At 38.5% G+C, this 26,127-nt stretch overlaps 1 protein-coding gene across 2 annotated transcripts in view; it reads right to left on the bottom strand.

The window, feature by feature from the left end:
- POLR3B (polymerase (RNA) III (DNA directed) polypeptide B) overlaps positions 1-26,127 on the bottom strand; it is a 137,749-nt gene that overhangs the window by 88,196 nt on the left and 23,426 nt on the right. For both annotated transcript variants that reach the window (XM_011935532.1, XM_011935541.1), the window contains exons 10-12: positions 15,082-15,204; positions 8,381-8,500; positions 3,428-3,562 (exon numbers count right to left, since the gene is read on the bottom strand). In XM_011935532.1, coding sequence (XP_011790922.1) covers positions 3,428-3,562; positions 8,381-8,500; positions 15,082-15,204 — 378 coding nt within the window. The remainder of the gene's footprint in view (positions 1-3,427; positions 3,563-8,380; positions 8,501-15,081; positions 15,205-26,127) is intronic.

Raw genomic sequence — 26,127 nt, 5'->3', positions numbered from 1 at the left:
TACCATCATCCCTCTATGACAGCCACACAGACTGATCTCCTAAGAACTGTCACCAACAACAGACTCTAAATTCCTAAAAGATGATTTGGCTGACACATTCCCTAACTTGGCATCTTCCATTAACCACATCACATCTCACTGTAGTGACCTCACTGCTTTCAGAAAGGGAGCCATTCAAATAGCCTAAGCACAAGAGTGAGAAGATCGTATTTGTGTGTTGAAATAATTTCATTAGCAAGGTGGAAGATGAAAGGAGTTGGGGTGAAGCTAAGAACAGAGAGGCTCATTAAGAGGTTACACTGAAGTTGAAGGCCTGTGCTCTAACAGTTACACTGGAGATAAATTAGAGATGCATTTAGGAAATGGCACAAGCAGGATTTGATGATTTGACAAACCTGATGTGTAGACTGAAGGAACAGGAAGAGTCTGGAGTGACACAGAGGTTCCTAGCTCAGCAGCATGGGTAGATGGCACTGCTAACTGATGAAGACAGCAATGAAGAAAGAATATCAGAATTCAAAGGGGCTTTAAAGTAAACTATTTTAGAACATGTAATTAACTGATTCATTACTACAACAAATATGTGATGACACTATATCTGGGGCATCTTATTAGTTGCAAAGTTTAATAAGATGAACAAGAAAGATGCAGTATCTGTCCTCATGAAGCTTCAAGTCTACCGTGAAAATGAAGGGACCTCTGCTGCTTGGAGCATACTAGGTTAGACTCTCTGAGGAGTCTGGTTACTACAATATGACTAGATTCTGGATAAAACATGCTTCTCACATACTGCTGGGCTTGCAGGAAGAATAAGAAAATTCCAAGGTACCCTCTCCCCTAACCACCCCTAGCTCCAAGAGTCACAAAGTTAAAAAATGAGGTGAAGCCACGGTAGGGAGTAGGGAGCAATAAGCAAATCCAACTGGCAGAGTTGCCCTGAGAATAAATACTGATATCAGCTTAGGGACCTGGAGACTAAATCAAAGTTCAGTGACAAGATGAAGGAGTGAGCCTAAAACTCAAAATCCTCAGAATCATGTAAGAAGACTTAGAAGTTCCAGGTCAGCACTATTCCCTGCAAAAGAAAATACATATCCCCAAAAGAAAATATCCCTAGTATGGCACCCAGAATCTGAGCTCAATTAAATATGAGTTCATAAATAAAGATCGCTGAACTCACAAGGAACCAATCTACTTTAAGAGTAATCAAAAACAACTAACTCAGCAGCTTTAGAACATTAGATACTGGAATTACTATATTTCACTAATTGGAAATTTTTTTTTTCCTGAACATGGGATACATCTTAACACTTAGCACTGTGTCATAATTTAACTGGTGATGTGTTTTGTTTCTTAGTGGAAATAAAAATAGTGGTCCACCTTATAATTAATGGCATATTAGATTCTAGATGTTAAAATATAGTTTTCTGATATGAAATAAAAAAAGCTATGTAAATCAATGGAGAAATAAAAAATATACACAAAATAAGATGATCAAAATAACCACAAAATCATTCTAACTTTTCTGAATGTTTGAGAATTTTCATCATAAAATGTAAAACCAACAAATTACCAAAAATATATGAAAAAGGCTTCTATAAAAGTAAACAACAAAAAACTCAATTACTGAACATGGCTGGATAGAAAATGAACTAAGAGCTAAATTAGAAAAACAATCACATAGAATGCAGTAAAGGAACAAAGATAATAGAAAAAAGAAAACAGAGGTTAAGAGATACAGAAAAAAATGAGAGTTTAAAGCACATTTAATTGGAAAATCTGAAAAAGAGAATAGAAAGAAGGGAGGATAGGCAACATTTGAAGAGATAATAGCTGAGAATTTTTCTGAATTGATTAAAGATATTAATCCAGGGATAACAGGAACACGCACATACCAAGCAAAATAAATAAAAGAAATTCACACCAAGGCATATCATAAAGAAAACTGCAGAATAACAAAAGTCAAGAGAAGATCTTAAAAGCACCTAGAGAGACAAGACAGAACACCTATGAAGGAATTACAATGGTTCTGTGCCATTCAAGGTATGTTATACATCATTCATCTAATCCCATAACAATCCTATAAGGTACATGGCATGAACCCCATTTTTACAGATAGGGAACCTGAGGCAGAACGACGTGAAATATTTGCCTAAAGTAAAAAAACAAAAACAAATAAACTAGTAAATGGTGAGAGATAATAAATATCAATCTAGAAATGTACATCTAACAAAACTCTCACCTAAACTAAGGCCTAAACTTAAAAGCTAACACTATAAAACTTTCAGAAGAAAACATTCAGGAAATCTTCTTGACACTGAATTTGTCTATAATTTCATGAATATGACACCAAAAGCACTGGAAACAAGAGAAAATAATAGACAAATAGGACTATTTCAAAATTAAGAACTGTTGTGCATCAAAGGACACTGTCAAGAAAGTGAAAAAGCAACCTACAGAATAGAAGAAAATAATTGCAAACTATTTCTGGAGCTTTTTAGATACTTGCTAACCAAAGATTTGTGGATGCTTGCTAGCCAGTTGAAAGATACACACACTCTTGAAATAAAATGTCATTTATCAGCTAAGACTTAAAATGAGATTAGCGATATCCTCACTAACCTACCTCTACCATGTCACCAAAACAATCAGGGAATTGTTTCCTTGATTATTGTCTCTCTCCCTCCCACTGAGACTACAAGGAGTAAGAGAAAAGAGGCTTTTGTCTGTCTCACTTCCTCTAATATAACTAGTACTTAGGAGTATGCCTAGAACGTAATAGGTGTTTAGTAAATATTTGTTAACTAAATAAATGATATTACTTAAAGTGATATTACTTAAAAATGATATTACTTCACTTTGTATATTATACAGAATGAGGGTAAACATCCCAACAAAAGATATAGCTCATGTACTATTAACATTTAAAGAATTAGACCAGGCGTGGTGGCTCACACCTATAATCCCAGCACTTTGGGAGGCCAAGGCAGGTGGATCACCTGGGGTCAGGAGTTCAAGACCAGCCTGACCAACATGGAGAAACCCCATCTCTACTAAAAATACAAAATTAACCAGGCATGGTGGCACATGCCTGTAATCCCAGTTACTTAGGAGGCTGAGGCAGGAGAATCACTTGAACCCAGGAGGCGGAGGTTGCAGTGAGCCAATATTGCACCATTGCCCTCTAGCCTGGGCAACAAGAGCGAAACTCCGTCTCAAAAAAAAAAAAAAAAAGAAAGAAAGAAAAGAAAAAGAATTAATGTTTTTACAGTTAAAGGAATTATAAGAGATAATAAGTCAGGCATGAAATGTTTGCCTTCAAACATGCAAACTATATTTCATTCAGATGTTTCTTCCTCTTATGCGAAATGAAAACCAAATTAACCTTCATTAAAGAAAGATTTTTGACATAAAATAATTAAATCACCTGTCCTGCTAATTCCAGTCGCTTGTTCCCATAATAATCTCTGTCATCAACTTTATTATCTCCTTGGGCCAGAATTACTCTTCGCACCATCACTGCAGTATAGATACATTTGGCTCGGAAATTGAATTCCTTAACCTGTAAGTCAGAAATTGGAGAAAAATTTTGAGAAAATGGACACTAAAATTTAATGTACCTCAAGAAAAGTATCAATATTATAACATTTAAGAAAATACTGAATTGTTATGATTCTCTCCATTCAAATAAATTCAAGTAGTCTGGAAACTTACTGAGTTGAGATGACTTTTCATCGTTGTCCTCCGTACCTGTGAGTACCTTTGTGTCAAAGATGACTACTATCAACTCTTTCCCTTCCTACAAACTTTATGCCATTTCTTCATTAAAAGTGGAATCTGTCACTCCCTTGGGATTGGCCTATAATTAGTTTAACCAAGAGAATACAGCAGAAATGATACCAGGCCAATTCCAGAATTAACCTTTAAGTCAACTGGCAGTTTCCTTTTCCTTTCTCTTAGAGTCCTGAGACGCTACATGAGAAGTCCAAAACACTCTGTTGTGCAGAGACAGAGGCTACATTTCATTTAGTAAAATCCCAATGAAATGGATAACCAAGAAGGGGTCAGAGATATGAGTGAAGATGCCATCTGGAATGTCCAGCCCAGGTGACCTTCCAGATGACTCTAACCTCAGCTGCTGTCTGACTGCAACTTCATAAGAGACCTAAAATGTGAACTCCCTCCTCCTCCTTAAGTTAAGCTCAGTCAAACCACAGAATCATGAGATATACAATAAACAGTTGCATTAAGCCATTATGTTTTAGAATTGTTTATTATGCAGTGATAAGAACCGTACTACAATGTTGTCTGGCATGCAACAAATACCTGCTGAATGAATGAACAGAGAAATGAATTTGTAGCAAATGTTCTAGTCAATCTTCTCTAGCAGAAACACTGAAACCCATATGAATGAATGGCTCAATCAGTAAGTTGACTCAGAATTGATAAAATAAGTGCACTGGTTTGTTTGGAGAGGCAAAAAAACTGAAGTAGATCCTTTCACTACATCTAAAAAGGCAAATTTTGAGAACGTAGCCTGAGCTTCTGCCAATTCCAAGGAGTATTTATAGGCTTTTCCACAGATGATACATACTATTATAAAATTTCCTTTTTACTTAACCTTAATCATTTAGTAAAATCCCAATGAAATCTCTTTTATTAAGTTTATCACTATGACAATAAATCAATAGATTGCATTAAAAAAAAAAAAAAGCAGGCATTCTCCTTCATACATTTTGTTGTTGCTGCTAAGTAATTCCACTAAATAATGTAGGATGTTAGAATTCTGTATGTGTTTCAAAAACTCCATTTTCTTTCAAAGGAAGTTTTATTTCTCCTCTAGGTCAATTTACTCTCTTTCTATTACTGAGAACTTTGGAATATGTTAAAAGAAATGTGTTTGAATGTGGTAAAAGAAAATGTAGCCCTAAAAGCTACTTTGTTATCTTGTACCCACAAAACAATTATATCAATAAGAAGGTATTTAAAAAGAAAAGTCTCTTGTCCATCAATAAGAAGGTATTTAAAAAGAAAAGTCTCTTGTCCATCCTCAAAAAAAAAAACCTCCACAATCATAACACCAGTTACTACAATACCAAGCAGAAAAACTCAGTGTCTAGGCAGCTATAAGTAATTTACATTTTCAATTGCTATTTTGAAAGCTGTGTGGTCCTCCATTTAAGCACATCTAATTTACATTTTATTGTTCTAATCTTAATGTGATAAGTTACATGGAACATCCAACTCTTCTAGTTGTAGTTATTTTTCTTGTTAATGAGAAAAATAAAGCAAACTTTCATTAACAAAATTTTCAATTTTCAACAAAACCCATTTCACATTTTCCTTTTGCATAAACACTGGCAGATTCTCCCAAGACATTTATAAGTAGAAATAAATATGGATATTTGTGGAAAATGCCCCTACTGAACTTTATAATGCCACTTCTTGATTAGAGGTACAGTCCATCACCCCCTTGGGACTGAACCCTAACTTACTTCACTCCCCTTTTTAATGACTATATGCTAGAAAGCAAAACCCTAGGTCTAAATTGAAATGAGTTAATGCTTAGCACTGTTCCCACAGTCATATGGTGAGTGGGGATCCTCTCAATTCAGCAGCTGGTAACACTTTCTGGGAGAACGCTTAGAGTAGTTCAGATACTCCTTTGTGGGATACTAACCTGTGGATTATCTGAAAGAGGGGGAGAAAAGAGGACTAACGAACTCGGAATGACGAAACAGAATTGTTGCCTGTTTCAGAACTCTGGAGACCTTTTAATACTACATTAGAGGAAAGAGTGGTCTGGAACTTAGGCATCTTGGAGCCTAATCACCCTTAGAGCAGTGGTTTCTAAACTTTAGCATGCATAATCATCTGGAGGGCTTGCTAAGACACAGATTACTGGGACCCACTCCTAGGGTTTCTGATTCAGTAGGTCTAGGGTAGAGTTTAAGTATTTCTCACAAGTCCCCTGTGATGCCAATGCTACTAGTCCATGGAATGCTCTTTGGGAACCACAGACCCCAAGGAACTGAAAGGCCAGGATACCAAGACAAAGGCCTCTGGAGGCCCGCCCCCAAGGACAAGCACTGAGAACTACTGAGTATCTGCCCATGCTTTTCCCTCTACACAGACACACCTATATCCACCATCACAAATATCTCTGTTATACATATTTATGTAACATGTTTACTCATCTTTAAACAACCAATTTTAAGCTAAGTTTCATCCTATGCAATAATACCATAAAATCACATATACCACTATGTGGTATTCTTGATGCTAGTTGTATTCTTTCTAGTAAGTACATAATTACTCACATAAAAAAAGACCCTGTATCACGAAAATCATCCTTTATATCACACATAGGTAAATACTGTCCAAAACAATTCTGGAAAACAAAGATCTTTTCCCTGATCCATCTATTCTGACTTTATTCCTCCCTGGATTATGTATAACCAAGCTTTTAAAATGGTCATTTAGGTTCCATGCAACCACAGAAAAGTATGAATTTTGTTTTTTTAGTCGGAGTTTCACTCTTGTTGCCCAGGCTGGAGTGCAATGGCATGATCTTGGCTCATCGCAACCTACGCCTCCCAGGTTCAAGTGATTCTCCTGCCTCAGTCTCCGGAGTAGCTGGGATTACAGGCATGTGCTACCATCCCTGGCTAATTTTATGTTTTCAGTAGAGATGGCGTTTCTCAATACTGGTCAGGCTGGTCTTGAACTCCTGACCTCAGGTGATCTGCCTGCCTCGGCCTCCCAAAGTGCTGGGATTACAGGTGTGAGCCACTGCGCGCCCGCTGTGTCTTTATCAGTCTAACTAAACAAGCGTTAATATCGGCAGGACTCTATCAACTAAAGCTCTTTAATTAACCCAACATTCTTCTCAGTTATAGGATGAAGGTAAGCGTAGCTTAATAGCTACATGGGGAGCTGTGGAAAATACAGAGCTTTACGTATATTATATCTTTGAATCATCATAAGAACCGTGCGAGAAAGCGGGAATTACTTTTATTATACAGATGAGAAAACTGAAGCTTAGAAAAGTTCAGATTTGCTCAAAGTTCATCAGTTAGGATGTAAGAAACCAGGATTTGAACAATTACGTCTCAGACTCCAAAAGCCCTTGTTGTTTCTACTATTCACTTTTGCTATTTTAAGTTTCAGACTCTTTCCAATCATCCAAAAGAGCTTAAAATTCAGTTCAGACCTAGCTTTAACATTCAAAATTTTCTAATTCTTTAGATTAAATCAATGACATGCACAAATGGTAGCCAAGGGGCAGAATGAGAGACCTATATTATTTGGATTGAAGGGTGTTTTAATACAGAAAAATCGGATCTGGATGCATTCAGGTGGTTACTCTCGACTTCCACAGATCCCTTGACCTTCCATTATTTTACAGTCAGCCCCTGAAGGTCGTATTTGCAACCCTTAAATAAGATTATTCATGGACGGAACACATGGTAACTCATTACAAACCAGACTATTTAGTTAACAAGACAGTCTAACAAATAATAACTCTATAACTTAGTAAAACATAACATTAAATGGGAAGAAAATTGAGGGCTGCCTCTTGCCAACATCCCACATGCCAATATGGTTGATCTCTGTTTAATAAGTTAATAAAAAGTAAATACTACATACTAGTCCAAGGTCAGAAGATACATTCTAGCCCTTACTCTTACCGCTAACCAGCCGGGTGACAACGCAACTCATCTAGCATGTTTGGATCAGAGAATCTTCATAGTAAGTGAAGGAGGCTGGATAATGTGAACTTTAAAATTCAAGGTCTAGAAGATGAACTCATTCAGTAAGCATTTTTAAACCTATCTGCTGTGGTGATGGTTGTACAATAGTGTGAATGTACTTAACTCCAGAAAATTGTACATGTAAAAAGGTAAACTTTATGTTACGCATATTTTACCATGAAGCATATTTTACTATACAATAAGCATAAGCGTATTTTACATAAGCAATTTTACCATACAATAAAAAATAGGTATGGACAAGGCACTGTAAGCTTATTTTAATTTATTTATAAAACATGTAAGACATCATCTTTGTCCTTCAAAACCATGAAATCTAGTAGCAGTAGAAATCTAGTACTAATATATGTATGAACATAAAATAACAACATTTTAAGACTGAAAGAATAACCACAAGAGAATAAACATGATGATGCTGATACAGCTAACATTCTCCGAGTATAAATCAACTGCTGATAACGGAAGGTTATTTCTGGTGGGTCAGTACAGTCCTCTTTAGAATTTTCTCTGGAGGAATTAGACTTTAAATGAGGTAAACTCTTATCACAGTTCTTTAACAGGAATTCACAGATCTCACAGTCCTTATTCACAGTAACAGTGTTACTCACTGGGACATGGGTCAGAATGGTGGAAGCCAGGAGCTCTCTTGCTTCTTCTATTTTGGTTTTCTTTGGTCCACCTCCCCACATCCTTTGCCTTCTTACTTTGTTGCCTATATATTTTAATGCCTATAAAAAACAGATTGTAATAACGTTTGAATAACATCATTGGAGGTAGTTTAGTAAGCACCTAACCACACGTACACTATGAGCAAAAGAGATAAAGACCCTGGTTATAGAGAAAGCTATACTGGGTCTAGTCCAAAATCTACATTTATCGTAAATCAGTGACAAAAAGCATAGCACACTGCCTAATACACTGGTTCCCTTTTTATTTTTTGTTTTCTTACTAAAAAAATTGATACATTGTCATTGTAGGAAATTTAGAAAATACAGACACAAGTAAAATGTGTGTGTGTGTGTGTGTGTGTGTGTGTGTGTGTGTGTGTGTTGTGTATAGACATACAGCAGTCATCAATCTTTCACCCAGAGAAAACCACAGGTAAATTTTATAGTAGTACTTTTTTCCTCTCAAAAATGAATCATACCACGTAAGACCTCTACACTGAAAGCTACAAAACAGTGCTGAGAGAAAACAAAACCGAAATAAATTAAGGGTCATGACATGTTCGTGGACTGGATGATTCAATGGTATTAAAAGTGGCTTAATGTTAAAATTCTCTCCAAACTGACCAATACATTCATAATTGTTAATTATACACTTAGCAGGCTTAAAAAGCAAAAACTGACTAATTCTAAATTTCTAGATTCTAAAATTTTAGATTCTAAAATTTACATGGAAATGCAAAGGACCTGGAGTAGCTAAAACAATATTGAAAGAAAACAGTTGGAGTATTATATTACCTGATTTTAACTACAAAGCTAAGTAATCAAAATAGTGTGATACTGGAACAAGGATAGACAAATCAATGAAAGAGAATAAAAAGTCCAGAAATAAACACATACTAAAAGATCAGTTGACTTTTGACAAAAGTATCACAGCAATTCAATGAGGAAGGAAAAGTCTTCTCAATAAAAGTTGTTGAAACAACTATCCATAAAGTGAAAAATTAATCTCAACCCCTACCTCACAACAAATACAAAAATTAGTTTAAGATGGATTTTAGATCTAACCATAAAAACTATTAATAAAACTATAAAGCTTCAAGGAGAAAACATTGAAAAATATATTCCTAACCTTGGGGTAGGCAAGATTTCTTTAAACAGAACACAGAGAGCAATAAATATAAAAGTGAAACATATAAAAAAAATCCTAAGTTTTTTCAAAATTAAAAAATAGAATTAAGCAAACAAATAGGGAGGGAAAGGACTGGGAGAAAATACATAATGCTGACAAGGAAGTTAGTTACATCCAGGATTTGTTTTTAAAAGGACTCTTAAACTCAACAACAACAAGAAAATTCACTAAGGAAAATGAACATCTGGCTCACACTTCACAGAGAAGAAAATACAAATAGCCAAAAAACACATAAAGGTTCAACATCATTTGTTATCATAAAAATAAAAACTAAAACCACAATGAGATACCACTATATACCCATTACAGCAGCTAAAATTAAAAAGACTGACACCACCAGATATTACGAGGACATGAAGCAATCAGAACTTTCTATCAGGCTGGGCATGGTGGCTCATGCCTGTAATCAGGCAGGCAGATCACCTGAAGTAAGGAGTTTGAGACTAGCCTGGCCAACATGGTGAAACTCCGTCTCTACTAAAAATACAAAAAGATTAGCTGGGCATGGTGGCGCACACCTGTGGTCCCAGCTACTTGGGAGGCTGAGGCAGGAGAATCGCTTGAACCCAGGAGGTGGAGATTGCAGTGAGTGGAGATCATGCCACTATACTCCAGCCTGGGTGAAGGTTCCGTCTCAAAAAAAAAAAAAAAAAAAGAACTCTCATACACTGCTGGTGTAAATGCAAAATGTTACAATCATTTTGGAACAAGGTATATATAAAAGTTACATACATATCTGCTCTCTGATTCAACAATTCTATTTTTTGGTATTCATTCATGAGAAATGAAACATGTCCACACATCCACATAAAGATTTGTTTATACAGTCTTATTCATAATTGCTAAAGACTGAAAAACACACCAAGTGTCCATCAATAGGAAAACAGATAAACTGTGGTATATTTATACAATGAAATACTATGTTGAAATAAAAAGAAATGAACTACATGGATAACTGAGATAAAAAGGAACAAAAAGAAACAACTTGGATGAATCTCAGACAATAAGCTCAGCAAAAGAAGCTAGACACGAAAGAGTATATACGGCCTAATTCCATATATATAGCTCTAAAATAGGTAAAACTAACTTATGGTGCAAAAATCACTAATTTATCATGCCTAATTCCATATATAAAGTTCTGTAATTGGCAAAACTAATCTACAGTGCAAAAATCAGAATAGTGGGGAAAAAAATCAGAGAGTAGAGGTGAAGATTGACCAGGAAAGGGCATGAGGGAACTTTGTGTGATAAGGAAATATTCTGTATCTTGTAAAATCATACAATTAAGATTTGTATATTTTAGTGTACATAAATTTACTTAAAATAACCAAGTAAGGGTGTTGACAACTTCCGAAGGTAGGCATTGGATACATGAGCATTTATAACACCATTATTTGCACTTTATATATGTTGAAATTTTTCCTAATCAACAGTGTTTAAAGAAGAGGAGTATGTGGTTCTTATTATTTTGGAACAATGATGTACCTTTTTTTTTTTTTGAGACAGGGTCTCCCTCTGTTGCCCAGGCTGGAGTGCTGTGGTGTGATGTCAGTTCACTGCAGCCTCAATCTCCTGGGCTCAGGCAATCCTCCCACCTCACTCAGCCTCCAAAGTAACAGAACTACAGGCACATGCCACCATGCCCAGCTAACTAAAACAACAACAATAACAACAACAACAACAATAACACAAAAAACCTTTGGTAGAGACAGGGTCTCATTATGTTGCCTAGGCTGGTCTCAAACTCCCTGCCTCAAGTGATCATCCTGCCTTGGCCTCCCAAAGTGGCAGTATAATAGGTGTGACCCACCGTGCCTGGCCAAGAATGAACTTAAAAAAAAATAAATAAATAAAAGAGACTTTCAGTTTAACAGAAGAAAAGGCTGGGATCTTTGATTATTTTGGAATTCCTGCCCAATTACCTGCTTGGGGTATTCCTTTCTCATGCTTCAAAACCTAGATCAGATATCACTTCCTCTCCGAAGGCTTTCCTAACCCCACTCCTCTTTCTCTGCAGTTTTAATTCCTTATGCATTCAGGATTGCATATTTTAATTCATGTTCATATCACATTATGTTTTAATGATCTATTTACATGTATGTTTTTCCTACTAGACTTGGTGGGTGGGAATTCCGTCATCTTTTTCTTTGACTCCCAGTGATTAGTACAGTGTTTGGAATTGAATGAAACTCCATCCCATGATAAGATTTGGACTTCAAATCTAAATCTTTCCCATTAAAAGGCCATTAGAGTGTAAGATAAATTAAAACCCTGAAAATGCTTGCTGCAGTGACCTAGTAGTAAGTAGTAACTAAGTAAAGGAAGAAAGTAGGTCAGTTGGCAGGAACCGTGAGTAGACAGGCAGTTCAGTTTTCCCCAAACTAAGCTGTCTTCAATAAAGATTGACCTTCTAGTTTCCTTGTGAAAAAGGCTACAATTTTTCACTTGTTTGAGGGGGAAATAGAGGAACACAGGTGAGGAGGGTATCCCTTGTGATACATAGGTCAAGATGACACGCCTAGTGCCTCTTATCCCTCACTACAGCTAATACTTTCTTCTCTATATATTAGAGTCCAAGACAACGATGGTGTAAAACATACATGAACAACACAGAAAGAAGGCTTCAGGAACAGAAGAAATGTGAGAGAGACTACAAAGGGAGGCATAAAAAACGGAGTCTCATTCTGTCAGCCAGGCTGGAATGTAGTGGCACAATCTTGGCTCACTGCAACCTCTGCCTCCTGGGTTCAAGCAATTCTCCTGACTCAGCCTCCCGAGTAGCTGGGATTACAGGCACCCACCACCATGCCCAGCTAATTTTTGTATTTTTAGTAGAGTCGGGTTTTCACCATATTGGCCAGGCTGGGTCTTGAACTCCTGACCTCAAATGATCCACCCACCTCGGCCTCCCAAAGTGCTGGGATTACAGGCATAAGCCACCGTGCCCGGCCAAAAACACAAAACCCCACAGGTTTTAAGCAATCCATTAAAGTGCCACATCTTCCAAAGTTCTATTATACAAAACAAAGTGTGATATGGTTTGGATCTGTGTCCCCACCAAATCTCATGTCAAATTTTAGTGCCCAGCGTTGGAGGTGGGGCCTGGTGGGTGGTGGCTGGATCATGGGGATGGGTTTCTCATGACTGGTTTAGCACCATTCCCTTGGTGCTGTCCTCCTGATAGTGAGTTTTCCCAATCTGGTTGTTTAAAAGTGTGTGGCACCCCCTCCTCTCTCAAGCTCTCTTGCTCTCATTCCCACCATGTGAGACGCCTTGCCCCTTCCTTTGGCTTCTGCCATAACTGGAAGCTTCTTGAGGCCTCCCCAGAAGCAGAGGCCGCTATGGTTCCTGCACAGGCTGCAAAACCATGAGCCAATTAAACCTCTTTTCTTTACAAATTACCCAGTCTCAGGTATTTCTTTTTTTGAGGCAACGTCTCACTCTGTCACACAGGCTGGGGTGGCACAATCATGGCTCACTGCCGCCTTGACCTCTCAGGCTCAAGTGATCCTCCTGCCTCAGTCTCCCAAGTAGCTGGGACCACCGGTGCATGCCACCACGCCTGGCTAATTTACTTTTATTGTTTGTAGAGATGGGGTCTTACCATGCTGTCCAGGCTGATCAGGTGTTTCTTTATAGCAATGTGAGAACAGACTAATACAAAGTGTACTTACTACATTTTCATTTAGAATAGCATAGAATATTCATGTTTTCGTAACTGGTAATGTATGTTTTATATACCAACTATTTTGGATTACTCGCATCTCTATATCCTTTTATCAGTTTCAATAGCTAATATGTGCCTTAATCCAGCATACAGAGTACAAGCACTTTCAAAGTTATACTTCCCTTTCGAGAAAAAGGAACATTTGTCTTTTTATGTTAACTTCCCTCCATCTTTTCCAGCCATCTTTTCACTAATCTGATCTGATTTAATTAGCTGAAATTTTCTGTCAGAACCTATTTAACAGAAATAAATGAATGATTTTCCAACCTACTGTTTGGGCTCTACCCAGCTTTACAATGCTAGGGTTATCTGACCCCAATGATGATGTTTGAAATAAAATGCATAATGGATTTCATTGAAGCCACTGGGAAACCATTAAGGTAAACTGCTCTTGTAGGGTACTACACAGCATTAAAAAATAGGGTATCTCCCAAAATGGAACCAAATATTCCTGTTTGCAGGGTAGATTCTACATTTTCTGCCTCCTGGATATTTCTTAATGTTTTCTCTTCACGTTCTTGGAACCCTTGGACAATATAACTTCAGTGTATAACAAAGATTCATGCCTACCAAATATTTCATTTTTGATAAAGGCTAAAAATAGAATCTCCTAAATCCAAACCACCCTTCCTGGTGCTGCCTGCCCTGTAACTGCAGTCAACTATTAACTAACTGTAGAAAAAGAGGAAGGCAGTGATGAGAATAATCCTTACTGATTTGTGCTTTGGAATTATATATTTACTGACCTATTTCAATCTTTCTAAATATCTAGTGTAGTCTACAAAAATATCAATACTGATTTGATTTCAGAATACATATTAACAGATATAAGCGGGAAATGCTTTCTCTACAAACATCCTGGGTGAAGAGAAAAAAAGCAGGCTGGAATTTACCTATGTCATACGTAACCCACAGAACAGACAAGGTACATGTGGATAGGTAAGAACTGTTTATTGTGATTCTATAGTAGGGAATTCCCACCTCCCAGGATGGCTATGAGGGATGTTACCTTTGATTTATACTTAGGAAAGCACTTGCAAATATGGGACTAAAATCCTAAGTATGGCTGGTAGGGCTCCCTCCATGTGGGAAGGGAAGTGCAATTATTTTTATTATGGGGTGTGTGTGTGAGTGTGCGCGCGTGTATTTCTCAATCTTCATCTTTGAGTCTTGTCCTAAAATTCCCAGGGTCCAACCAGGAGTGCCTGAGCAGGTCAATGAAGGCTCTGCAGCAGTAAAAAGGACTGATCCCGGGTTTTCCTTGCTGTCCAAAGCAGCACCGGGAATTCAGGAAAAGAAATAGAAACCACATACAACTGAATGCCTAAAGCAACTGAAGTAGGGCATAAAAAAAGATATAAAAGAGAAATGCATGCACACACACACACACACCCTGTACACGAGAATTGCCATAGTTTAAAAAAACATATTATCACTCAGGCAAATAAGGAAAAATAAAATAGTACTTGCTATTATATAAAAATAAACACCTCTTGGCCATATATCCCTATTCTAAGTTAGGTACCATAGGCTCCTAATTTGTCTGAGGAAACTCCTCCTCCAATCCTGACAAAAGTGAGTTAAAGAAACTTCACTCTTCCCATCTCCCCAGTACCTTTCCCACATCCATGAGCCCAAAGCCATCACATCCGATGAGCTTTATCAATGAGCGGCATTAAGTCTCTAATTCCATTTCATAGCAAAGGACGACATGAAAAGACACACCTGCATCTGTGTGAAAATCTGAGCTTTCTGGCACTCTTCCAGACTGGGCCCAAATGCAGCCATCACGTGCTCCTCTGTTCCAATCATCTGCACAATTTCCTGGTCACTCTCAACACCCATGGCCTAGGAAGAAAAGAAAAGATAGAAAGAGTGTTGGCTTTGTGTTAACTCACTGACATTTGCTTATGCTAATTTGGCATTGTTTGTGGGTATTACTTCTAAGCAAAAGCTAGCTCTTCTCTCAGAAACGGTGCCATCTGGCATTGGCAGCCTTGCCCAAGCTGCAGAAAAACCTGAAACAGATATTTTGATTAGAAAGTGGAAAACAAACATTCTCAAACATTTTTTGCATGTGTACTATCTGCTAAAATTTTTAAATATTCTAAGAGTTTCATCACAAAAAAAGGAGGCTGGGAGGTATGGTAAAGACAACTGGTCATGACTACAAAGGCAAACTGTAAAGACAAACAGCCAAAAGGCAGTGAATCGGAAAAGATGCATTGCTGAAAATAAGCAGAACCCCAATCAGTCTTGTCACAAAATTAATTTTTCTGAGCACTGTCAAATCACTCATATTTAGGCTAAAAGAATTTTTCCTAAAACATGTTTTACCTCACTATCCTAGAGATATCAAATCAAACTTCATGCAGGTTTCAAAGGAGACTTTTAAAAAGTTGGAACACATGGGCCGGGCATGGTGGCTCATGCCTGTAATCCTAGCACTTTGGGAGGCCAAGGCAGGTGGATCACCTGAGGTCAGGAGTTCAAGACCAGCCTGGCCAATGTGGCAAAACCTCATCTCTACTAAAAACACAAAAATTAGCCAGACGTGTTGGCATGTGCCTGTAATTCCAGCTACTTGGGAGGCTGAGGCAGGAGAATCGCTTGAATTCGGACAGTGGAGGTTGCAGTGAGCTGAAATTGCGCCACTGTACTCCAGCCTGGGCAACAAGAACAAAACTCCGTCTCAAAAAAAAAAAAAGTGGGAACGCACTTAAGAGGTTTCAGAAACCAAGTTAAGTGTTTCAAGGTGGCAGCAGCAACGTAGGTCTTTGTAGATTCCATATGGTACTAGGGCTCACTCCTTCACACATTTGCCTGGAATTTTGCCATATCAAGGAACACAGCATAATCTCACTAAATCTCCCTTGGAAGAGTAATAGTCTACTTCTTAGAAGTGAGGGGAAAAGTTATGTTTGCATTAAAATTCTTCCTTCAGCTGTAGAGAAGACAAAACCAGAGGATAATTGTCTAGTTAGTGTTGATGCCCTAGTTCTCAGTTCTCCACACAAAAGAGAAAGGAAGGGAAAATTAAATCCCAAGTTCCAGTGCAGAACATCCAGGACATTATCCTGAGTACAACAGAGGCATCTATCTAAAAGTCCAGAGATCTGAGGTGTTCGTCCTAATATAACACCAACAACAGACACAGACATTACAACTACCACTGTCATGCAACCTCTTCACCTCTGTTTTCTCATTTGCATAAATGAAAAACCAGATCCCTTCCAGCTCAAAATTCTGATTCTACATTTGACCTTCAGTGATCTGCATTCTATAAATTTGATTTGGATACTTTAGGATCCAATGTAAACTTATAGAAAGTTTTGAAGATTTGGGGGGAATCTGAATAGATCCCATGTCCCTTTTAGGCCAACTACAGTGGTTTTAAAAACCTTCATAGATTCTTTGACACTCCCTTCAAAAGGTGGAGACTAATTCCCTATTCCAAGTGTAGGCTAAGCTCAATGCTTCATCTCTACAGAAAAAATGTGAAGGTGGCACGTATGATGACTTTGAAGGACTGGTCATAAAAGGCACTACAGCTGCCTGCTTGCTCTGAGAGTGCTCTCTCTGGGGGAAGATTGCTACCATGTCATGGAAACACACAAGCAGTCTGTGGCAAGGTCCAGTGGTGAGGAACTATGTCCTCTTACCAACAGCCAATGAGGACCTGCAGTTTTCTGTCAACTGCCATGGGGGTGAGTTATCCTGGAAGGAGATCCTCCAGCCCACTTCAGTTCGGCCTTCAGATAACTGCAGCCCTGGCTGATATCTTTTCTTTTTTCCTCTTGGGAGAAGGGGTCTTGCTTATGTTGCCCTGACTGAAGTAGGTGGGTATTCACAGGTGCAATTACGGTGCTTTACAGCCTCAGGCTCCTGGGCTTAAGCGAACCTCCCGCCTCAGCCTCCTGAGTAACTGGGACTACAGGCACATGCCACTATGCTTGGCTTGTGGCTGACATCCTGGCTCATGAAAGACCCTAAGCCAGAACCACTCAGCCAAGCAAGTCTTAAATTCCCAACTAACAGAAGCTGTGCTATAATTTGTTAAACAGCACAGATAACTAACAGAATTAAATTCACTATCTGAATTTAAAACAATTCGTTTAAATGTACAATTTGTTTTGTTCCTTTTTTTGTTTTTTGTTTTTTTCTTTTTTTAGCAAACAAGTTCTCAGGATGCAAACCTTTTCCTATAGTTTTTGCAGTCTTTTTTTTTTAACCTCCAATTTGATATGGAAACATTTATTCAAATGGATACTAGAAATAAGCTCCACTATTTAAAAATTACACAATTTCATTAAAACACTTAGCCTTCCATGGATTAAAAGATAGCCATCCTAAAAAAAATTATCGGTTCTAATTTTTAAACAAACAAAACTAGATTATTCTTAGCTCAAGCACACTGACTTGCATTTACTTTGATGGTGATGGCATATATGTAAAACCATCTACACTTTCTCTTTGGTCTGCAAGTAGCCAGTCACAGATATTAGAACAGAATTCCTTTCTTTGGTGTTTAAGTAACACAGGTTGTTTCCCTAATCTGAAAATCCAAAATGCTCTAAAATTTGAAACTTAAAAAAAAAAATTAGGGGGAGAGAGTTTTTTTGGCTGTTTTTTGTTTGTTTGCTTTTTTTGGAGACAGAGTCTTAACTCTGTCGCCCACGCTGGGGTACAGCGGTGCAATCTCAACTCAGTGCAACCTCTGTCTCTTAGATTCAAGTGATTCTCTTGTCTCGGCCTCCCAAGTAGCTGGGACTACAGGCATCTGCCACCATGCCCAGCTAATTTTTGTATGTTTTTAGTACAGACGGGGTTTTGCCATGTTGGCCAGACTGGTCTCAAATTCCTGGCTGCAAGTGATCCACCCGCCTCAGTCTCCCAAAGTGCTGGGATTACAGGTATAAGCCACCACACCTGGCCAAAGCCACCGCACCCAGCCAACTTTTTTAAAAGACAGGGTCTCACTGTATTGCCCAGGCTGGGGTGCAGAGGCCACTCACAGTCACAACTGCAGTGCACACTATCGCCTCAAACTTTTGGGCTCAAGCAATCTTCCTACCTTACCCTCTAAAGTAGCTGGTACTATAGGCACAGGCCACCATGATCAGCTTTCAAAATCTGAAACTTTCTGAGTACAGACATGACATTCAGAGGAAATACTCATTAGAGCATTTCAGATTTTGGATTTCTGGATTTGAGATGCTCAACCATAAGGATAAGGATAATGCCAACATTCCAAAATTTTAAAAAACCCTGAAATCCTAAACACTGCTGGTCCCAAGCATTTCAGATAAGGGACGCTCAACCTGTAATGAAATGGTCTTTCCTCATTTGACGTATGGATTGCCACTTCAAGTTGTCCTGGTGCTGAACCTAAGTGATAATTTTATAACTGCATAAAACTCTCAAATGTCCTAACAGGGATCTAAACAGACTGCTTAGGCCTTCCAAATATTTCTAAGCTATGAAACAAAGATATGCCAAGCACATGGTAAATGACACCATATGTGCAGAAAGCATGATTACTGCCAAAACTTTGCTCTAAAAGGACTAAACTCTTCCTATATCAAGTCACTAAATACAGGGGCGATAACTCAGTCAAGTTATCATCAAAGCACACCAGCTGCAAAGACCGAACTGACTTTATGACTATTTAGCCTTCAGTAGTCACAGCCACAAATAAATGACATATTGCTATGGAAACGACAGCAAAATGCTGAACCATTTTACTTTAAAGACATAATTTAGACATCTGAAAACTGGCTTTATATGGACCTCTTTGTACTCCAGATATCTGAAATCATTTTTCCTAATAAGTCAAAAGTAAATCCTACCTAATGACCTTACGAAAACATAGCAGAGATAATACATTTCAGCAGGTCCCCTACACTCTAGAAATCAGCAATACCACTGAACAAAAACAAGGGGAGGTGCACTATAAAAAGTGGCATGAGGTCTTTTTAGATATCTACAAAGTGTGACTTTTAAAGACAAAAACAAAGAATACTAATGAGCAGAAGAGACTGATACACACACTAATGGTAACAAGTTGAAATATACTGTGTGAAGGTGGGAAAGGAAATAACTTCTTAAAATATCTACTATTCAGAAATCTCTAATGTTTCTTTAAAGCAGACCAAAATCAATCTATTATTACTCACAGTAGTCCCAGCAGGTAATAAGAGAACTGTGACTGCCCTCTCTATCTATTATTACTCACAGTAGTCCCAGCAGGTAATAAGAGAACTGTGACTGCCCTCTCTAACTTTGTGACTGTTTTGCTTTAAAGAAGATAAATTTTGGCCAGGAACATTGGCTCACGCCTGTAATCCCAACACTTTGGGAGGCTCAGGTGGGCGGATCACCAGGTCAGGAGATCAAGAACATCCTGGTCAACATGGAGAAACCTCGTCTCTACTAAAAATACAAAAATTAGCTGGGCGTGGTGGTGCGTGCCTGTAATCCCAGCTACGTGAGAGGCTGAGGCAGGAGAATCGCTTGAACCAAGGAGTCGGAGGTTGTACTGAGCCGAGATCGTGCCACTGTACTCCAGCCTGGCCACAGAGAGAGACTCCATCTCAAAAAAAAAAAAAAAGATAAATTTCCATATAAGTTAGTTTCCAGAAAACACTGCCAAGTACCCTTGAAATCTGATCTTCTTTTCTGTAAAATCTTTCAAACTACAGATGCCATCATAAGTGCAGGCTGCATACTTGGGAATACAAAATGTAAAGTGGGGAAGATTCATGGGCAGGAGAACCTTTGTAGTGATTCAAGTCCATAAATAAGGCTGATCTATGTCTTAAAAGCTTTCTCCGTCATATTCAGACTCAGCATGGAATCTGGAAACCCTGCTGTTCCTGTCACTTTCAGCCAATTGTTGGTTACAATCAACAACCATCAAGTCCTAATGACTGTCAAGGTCTGTGTTAGGGCCACACAACACTCAAAGAGAAATGATGTGTCTTTTCTGGTATCCCCGTGTGTCTTCCCAGGGTTTCTGACTAAAGAGAAGTAAGGAGAGAAAAAGGGCACTCCCCTTTCAGGACTTTTCAAAAAATATATGATCCTGTTTGCTCTTCACTGCAACTCTCTCAAACTTCTCACCTTAATAGATGAGTTATCCAAGCTTCAAAGAGACTGGAAATTATGCCCAAGGTCACACAGCTAATAAGTGCAGATGCTGGGATTCAACCTAAATCTGTCTGATTCTAAGATATCCAATACTCTATGTGGCCTCCCAGATGGAAAAGTCTAAACAGTGGTTATCAAATAAATTCCCATCAATTTATTAAAACATACCTATTGTGGGAGACCAATAAAAGTGATCATTCATGACCAAAATATTTAGCTCATTTATCCAAACTAAAAATTTTAAAATATTTACTGATTAGAATGTAGTGGATACGTTTCAGGAAAATAACTGGCAACATGTACCAAGTTTTTTTAAAAAAAATTCCAATCTTAGGAATAAAGTCTCACAAAACAATCAGCAACATGCATAAACAGGTACGTATAACAGTCATCCGACGGTTGTATTTAAGAGTAAAGCCTTGGGGAAAAAATGACACCTAAATGCCCCACTAGAGGAAAGTGGTTAAGTAAATTCCACCACAAGTATGCAACTTCTACACAACAGTCACTAAAAATCATGATGCAGATCCATAACAGGGAAAGCTATTCATAATGCAGTGTTAAGTGAAAAAAATAAAAATTTATGTGTATATCACAGAAGCACAGGAAAATGATCTGGAAAAATATATCCAAAAATGTAGATATACTTTTAAGTGGCTTTCTAAATTTAAATAATGCAAGGAATGCCTTTATAATCAGAAAGGGAGAAGTCTGAAACCACAACTACTGGTTACATAAATATGCATAGTGTTAATTTACAGCCCTATTCTAAAAAGGATTTAAGTCAGTTGTGTGTATGTAAGCAAATGTGTGTATAGATGTACAATATAAATGTTAAACAAACTTGACAGAAGAAAGTTTTTTTTTTTTTTTTTTTTGAGACGGAGTCTCGCTCTGTTGCCCAGGCTGGATGGAGTCCAGTGGTGTGATCTTGGCTCACTGCACGCTCCGCCTGCCAGGTTCACGCCATTCTCCTGCCTCAGCCTCCCGAGTAGCCGGGACTACAGGCACCCGCCACCACGCCCAGCTAATTTTTTGTATTTTTAGTAGAGACGTGGTTTCACCGTGTTAGCCAAGATGGTCTCCATCTCCTGACCTTGGGATCTGCCCACCCTGGCCTCCCAAAGTGCTGGATTACAGGCCTGAGTCACTGCGCCTGGCAAAACTGTCTTACTAAACTCATCATCTAGCCAAAAAGCAGTACTTAATATGTTTTCTGATTTTAATGTATGCATGGGTCTAGTCATGTATTTTCCATGAGTGATAGAAGATTATATGCATTATAATTAATTTATAATTTCTGGTAGAAAGAAAACAGTACTATGCATCTTCAAGGGTCTATAAAACCTTCTAAAAAAAAAAAAGTCCTTTGGATGCATGGGAACATACTGCCCTCTGCTGGAGATGTAATTCTCTATCATTAGATAAAATTCTTTTTTTTTTTTTGAGACGGAGTCTCCCTCTGTTGCCCAGGCTGGCATACAGTGATGTGATTTCGCCTCACTGCAATCTCTGCTTCCTGAGTTCAAGCAATTCTCCTGCCTCAGCCTCCCAAGAAGCTGGGGCAGGCATGAGCTACCATGCCCAGCTGGTTTTTGTATTTTTAGCAGAGATGGCGTTTCACCATGTTAGCCAGGCTGGTCTCAAACTCCTGACCTCAAGTGATCCACCCGCCTTGGCCTCCCCAAGTGATGGGATCATAGGCATGAGCCACTGTGCCCAGCCCTGTTACAAAAAAATTTCAATATTCATCACTATGTACATAAAACACTGCATTGGGCACTATGGGATCCCTATAAGAAAAGCAAAATTACTTTTGTGCTTAAAAAATGCAAACCCTGAAGAAAGAAAAGAAAAAGTATAATTTAAGAATTCTTCCTGGGCCCTCTGATATGGTACTGCTACTATGACTATCATCATCATCATCCTGAAAAGAAAATGGCTCCATCTCATTTATAGAACTCAAAAGCACATTAGGCTACAATAAACATTTTTAAATTTCCTAAAACTTCCTTCCCACAATTGCATTTAGAATATGAATGCTTCCTGAGTTAAAGAACCTGACTTGTCAACATCCATTCAATATTATGAACCATCAGGGGTTCTCTCCCTAAATCCCCATCATCAGATTGATTTGAGGGCTACTTTCCTCCCTGACTCCTACCCTGTCACCTGGTTACAACTTTAACAGTAAAGACTCAATCCTTTCTTTCTTACTCCTCTGAGGTTTATACCCAAAATACTTTTCCATTTTAATCAACTTACTTCAACCTCAGAGGATCTCTTCCTTTGTTTTCTCTAATTTTGACTCAAAAATTATTTCCACTATCATAACTATTGAAACTGAATAAATATTATAAATTTCTAAAATTATCTGAAGCATCCAGTATCTCCTCAAATAATCTGAGCTCTTCATTTCAACTAAACTGGTTATCGAGATTCATTTTGTACCTATATATAATTGGTTATCACTATCCACGGTAGTTATGTTCTATCAAGTTGCTGAATTATACCAAATACTGAACAGTGAACACTGAACCACTGTTCCAGGAAAAATACAGGGCAAAAAAAATACAGATTCATAGCAACCAGTCAGAAGGGGTCCAGTTTACCTGAGCCAACATGATAAGAAAGTTGCGTTTGTTTTAACCCTATAAGGAAAGTCACTTTGAAACTATGAAGTGGGCTGGGTGCAGTGACTCATACCTGTAATCCCAGCACTTTGGGAGGCCAAGGCGGGAGGATCACAGGGTCAGGAGTTCGAGACCAGCCTAGCCAACATGGTGAAACCCCATCTCTACTAAAAATACAAAAATTACCTGGGCGTGGTGGAGGGCACCTGTAATCCTAAGCTACTTGGGAGGCTGAGGCAGGAGAATCGCTTGAAACTGGAAGGGAGGTTGCAGTGAGCCAAGGTCGCGCCATTACATACTAGCCTAGGTGAAAGAGCAAAACTCCACCTCAAAAAAAAAAAGATATTTATCATTGATTCATTAACTTTGAAGTCAGCCAACAGCACTATAACTCAGGCCTGAACAAAGCTTATCTAACACATATTTCCTCCAGAAGGCACATCACAGCCTGTTTGTCCTTTGGAACACCTCGACGGAACTTTAGCATTACACTAGGGGGCCATCTTATACTGCAAATCAACAAAGCACAAAAATACAAAAATACGGCACTAAATAGACTGCAAAACGGACACTTGATTACAACATAAGGGCTGAAACAAGAAGGTGGAGTGTTGCCTTGTTCAATCTCAGCTGGGAATATGTGCGCTGGGTGACTTAAGTTTTTACCACTCCATGTCAGTGCATATAAGCACCGCAAGTATTGATTTTGGGGTTATGTATAAATTTTAGCAAGTAAGTGAATTCACAAACAGGGAATTTGCAAATACTGAGGATCAACTAACTGTATCACACAATGCCAACTATTTTTTTATTTTGCTTGATAACTAATACGACAACTTAACTGTTCACTGAATGTATATAGTATTTATGTCTTAGAGCAGGTTAAATGGGTCTCTGTGTCACTATAGGTACATATCATTTTATCATGCTTTGCTTTATTGGGCTTTGTAGATATTGTGTTTTTTCCAAATTGAAGGTTTGTCCCTGCTTGCAGACTGACCCTGCTTTCAGGCAAGTCTATTGGTGTCATTTTTCCAACAGCATGTGCTCACTTCATATCCCTATGTCACATTTTGGTAAATTCTTGCCATATTTCAAACTTTTTCACTGTTATGGTGACCTGTGATCAACGATCTTTTTTTTTCTCTTTTTTTTGAGACAGGGTCTCACTCTGTTGCCCAGGCTGGAGTGCAGTGGCGCAATCTAGGCTCACAGCAACCTCCACCTCCCAGGTTCAAGCAATCATCCTGACTCAGCCTCCCAAAATAGCTGAGATTACAGACGTGTGCCACCACACCCGGCTAATTTTTGTATTTTTAGTAGAGATGGGATTTCACCATGTTGGTCAGGCTGGTCTCAAACTCCCGACCTCAAATGATCCCTGCCTCAGCCTTCCAAAGTGCTGGGATTATAGGCGTGAGCCATTGCGTCCAGCTGATCAGCATTCTTTGATGTTACTATTGTAACTGTTTTGGGGTGCCACAAACTGTGCTCATAAGAGATGAAAAATTTAATCGATAATGTGTGTGTTGTGACAGCTCCACCAACTAGCTATTCCCCCATCTCTCTCCCTTCTTGAGCCTCCTTATTCCTTGAGACACAACAATAGTGAAATTAGGCCAATTAATAATCCTAGAATGGCTTCTTAAGTATGCAAGTAAAAAAAAAGGGTTGCATATCTGTCACCATAAATCAAAAGGTAGAAATGATTAAGTTTAGAAAGAAAGGCGTGTCAAAAGCTGAGACAGGCCAAAAACTAGGCCTCTTGCACCAATTAGCCTAGTTGTGAACACAAAGGAAAAGTTCCTGAAGGAAATTAAAAGTGCTATTCCAGTGAACATATCAATGATAAGAAAGGGAAACAGGCTTATTGCTGATATGTAGACAGTTTTAGTGGTCTGGATAGAAGAGCAAACCAGCCACAATAAGTTAAAGCATAATCCTGAGTAAGGGCCTAACTCTCTTCAGTTCTATGAAGGCTGAGAGAGGGGAGGAAGGGGCAGAAGAAAAGTTGGAAACTAGCAGAGGCTGGTTCATGAGATTTAAGGAAAGAAGCCATCTCCAAAACATAAAAGTGCAAGGTGAAGCAGCAAGTGCTGATGGAGAAGCTGCGGCAAGTTATCCAGAAGATCTGGCTAAGATCACTGATGAAGGTGTCTACACTAAACAACAGATTTTCGATGTAGATGAAACAGACTTCTATTGAAAGAACATGCTGTCTAGGACTTCGACAGCGAGAGAGGTCAACGCCTGGCTTCAAAGCTTCAAAGGACAGGCTGAGTTTCTTGTGAGGGTCTAGAAAAAGTTCAAGTCAGTGCTCATTGACCATTCTGAAAATCGTAAGGCCCTTAAGAATTATGCTGTATCTACTCTGCCTGTGCTCTACCAATGAAGCAACAAAGTCTGGATGACAGCGCATCAGTTGACAGTATAGTTCACTGAATATTTTATGTCTACTGTTGAGAACAACTGCTAAGAAAAAAAGATGCTTTAGAAACATTACTGCTCATTGATAATGAACTCAGTCACCAACAGTTCTGGTAGAGATGTACAAGATCAATGTTTTCGTGCTTGCTAACACAACATCCATTCTGCAGCCCATGAATAAAGAAGTAATTTCAACTCTTAAGTCTTATGGCTATAGTTGCCATAGATAGTGATTCCTTTGATGGATCTGGACAAAGTAAACTGGAAAACTTCTGGAAAGGATTCGCTCTTTTCTAGATGCCAATAAGAATATCTGTGATTCCCCTGAATACGAGAGACCCTAATAGTTAGGCAGGAATATCATCATTCCTATTCAGCCTGAAGAAGTTATGGAAGATGGGTCTTCATCCTTCTATAAACCTTAAGACTAGGGTTGTCTTATAAAAGGGAAAGGGGGAAATACGTCAGAGGTGTTTGAACCACAGTGACTCTCTCTTGAACAGGGGCTGAGGCCAACTGGGCTGCATTCCAAGGAGGTTAAGGCACTCTTAGTCACAGGATG

Source organism: Colobus angolensis, unplaced genomic scaffold, assembly GCF_000951035.1.
Source record: "Colobus angolensis palliatus isolate OR3802 unplaced genomic scaffold, Cang.pa_1.0 Scaffold10, whole genome shotgun sequence".
In the NCBI taxonomy this organism is placed as follows: domain Eukaryota; kingdom Metazoa; phylum Chordata; class Mammalia; order Primates; family Cercopithecidae; genus Colobus; species Colobus angolensis.
The sequence above is the reverse complement of the archived record's forward strand: the minus strand, read 5'-3'. Positions and strand labels throughout refer to the sequence as shown.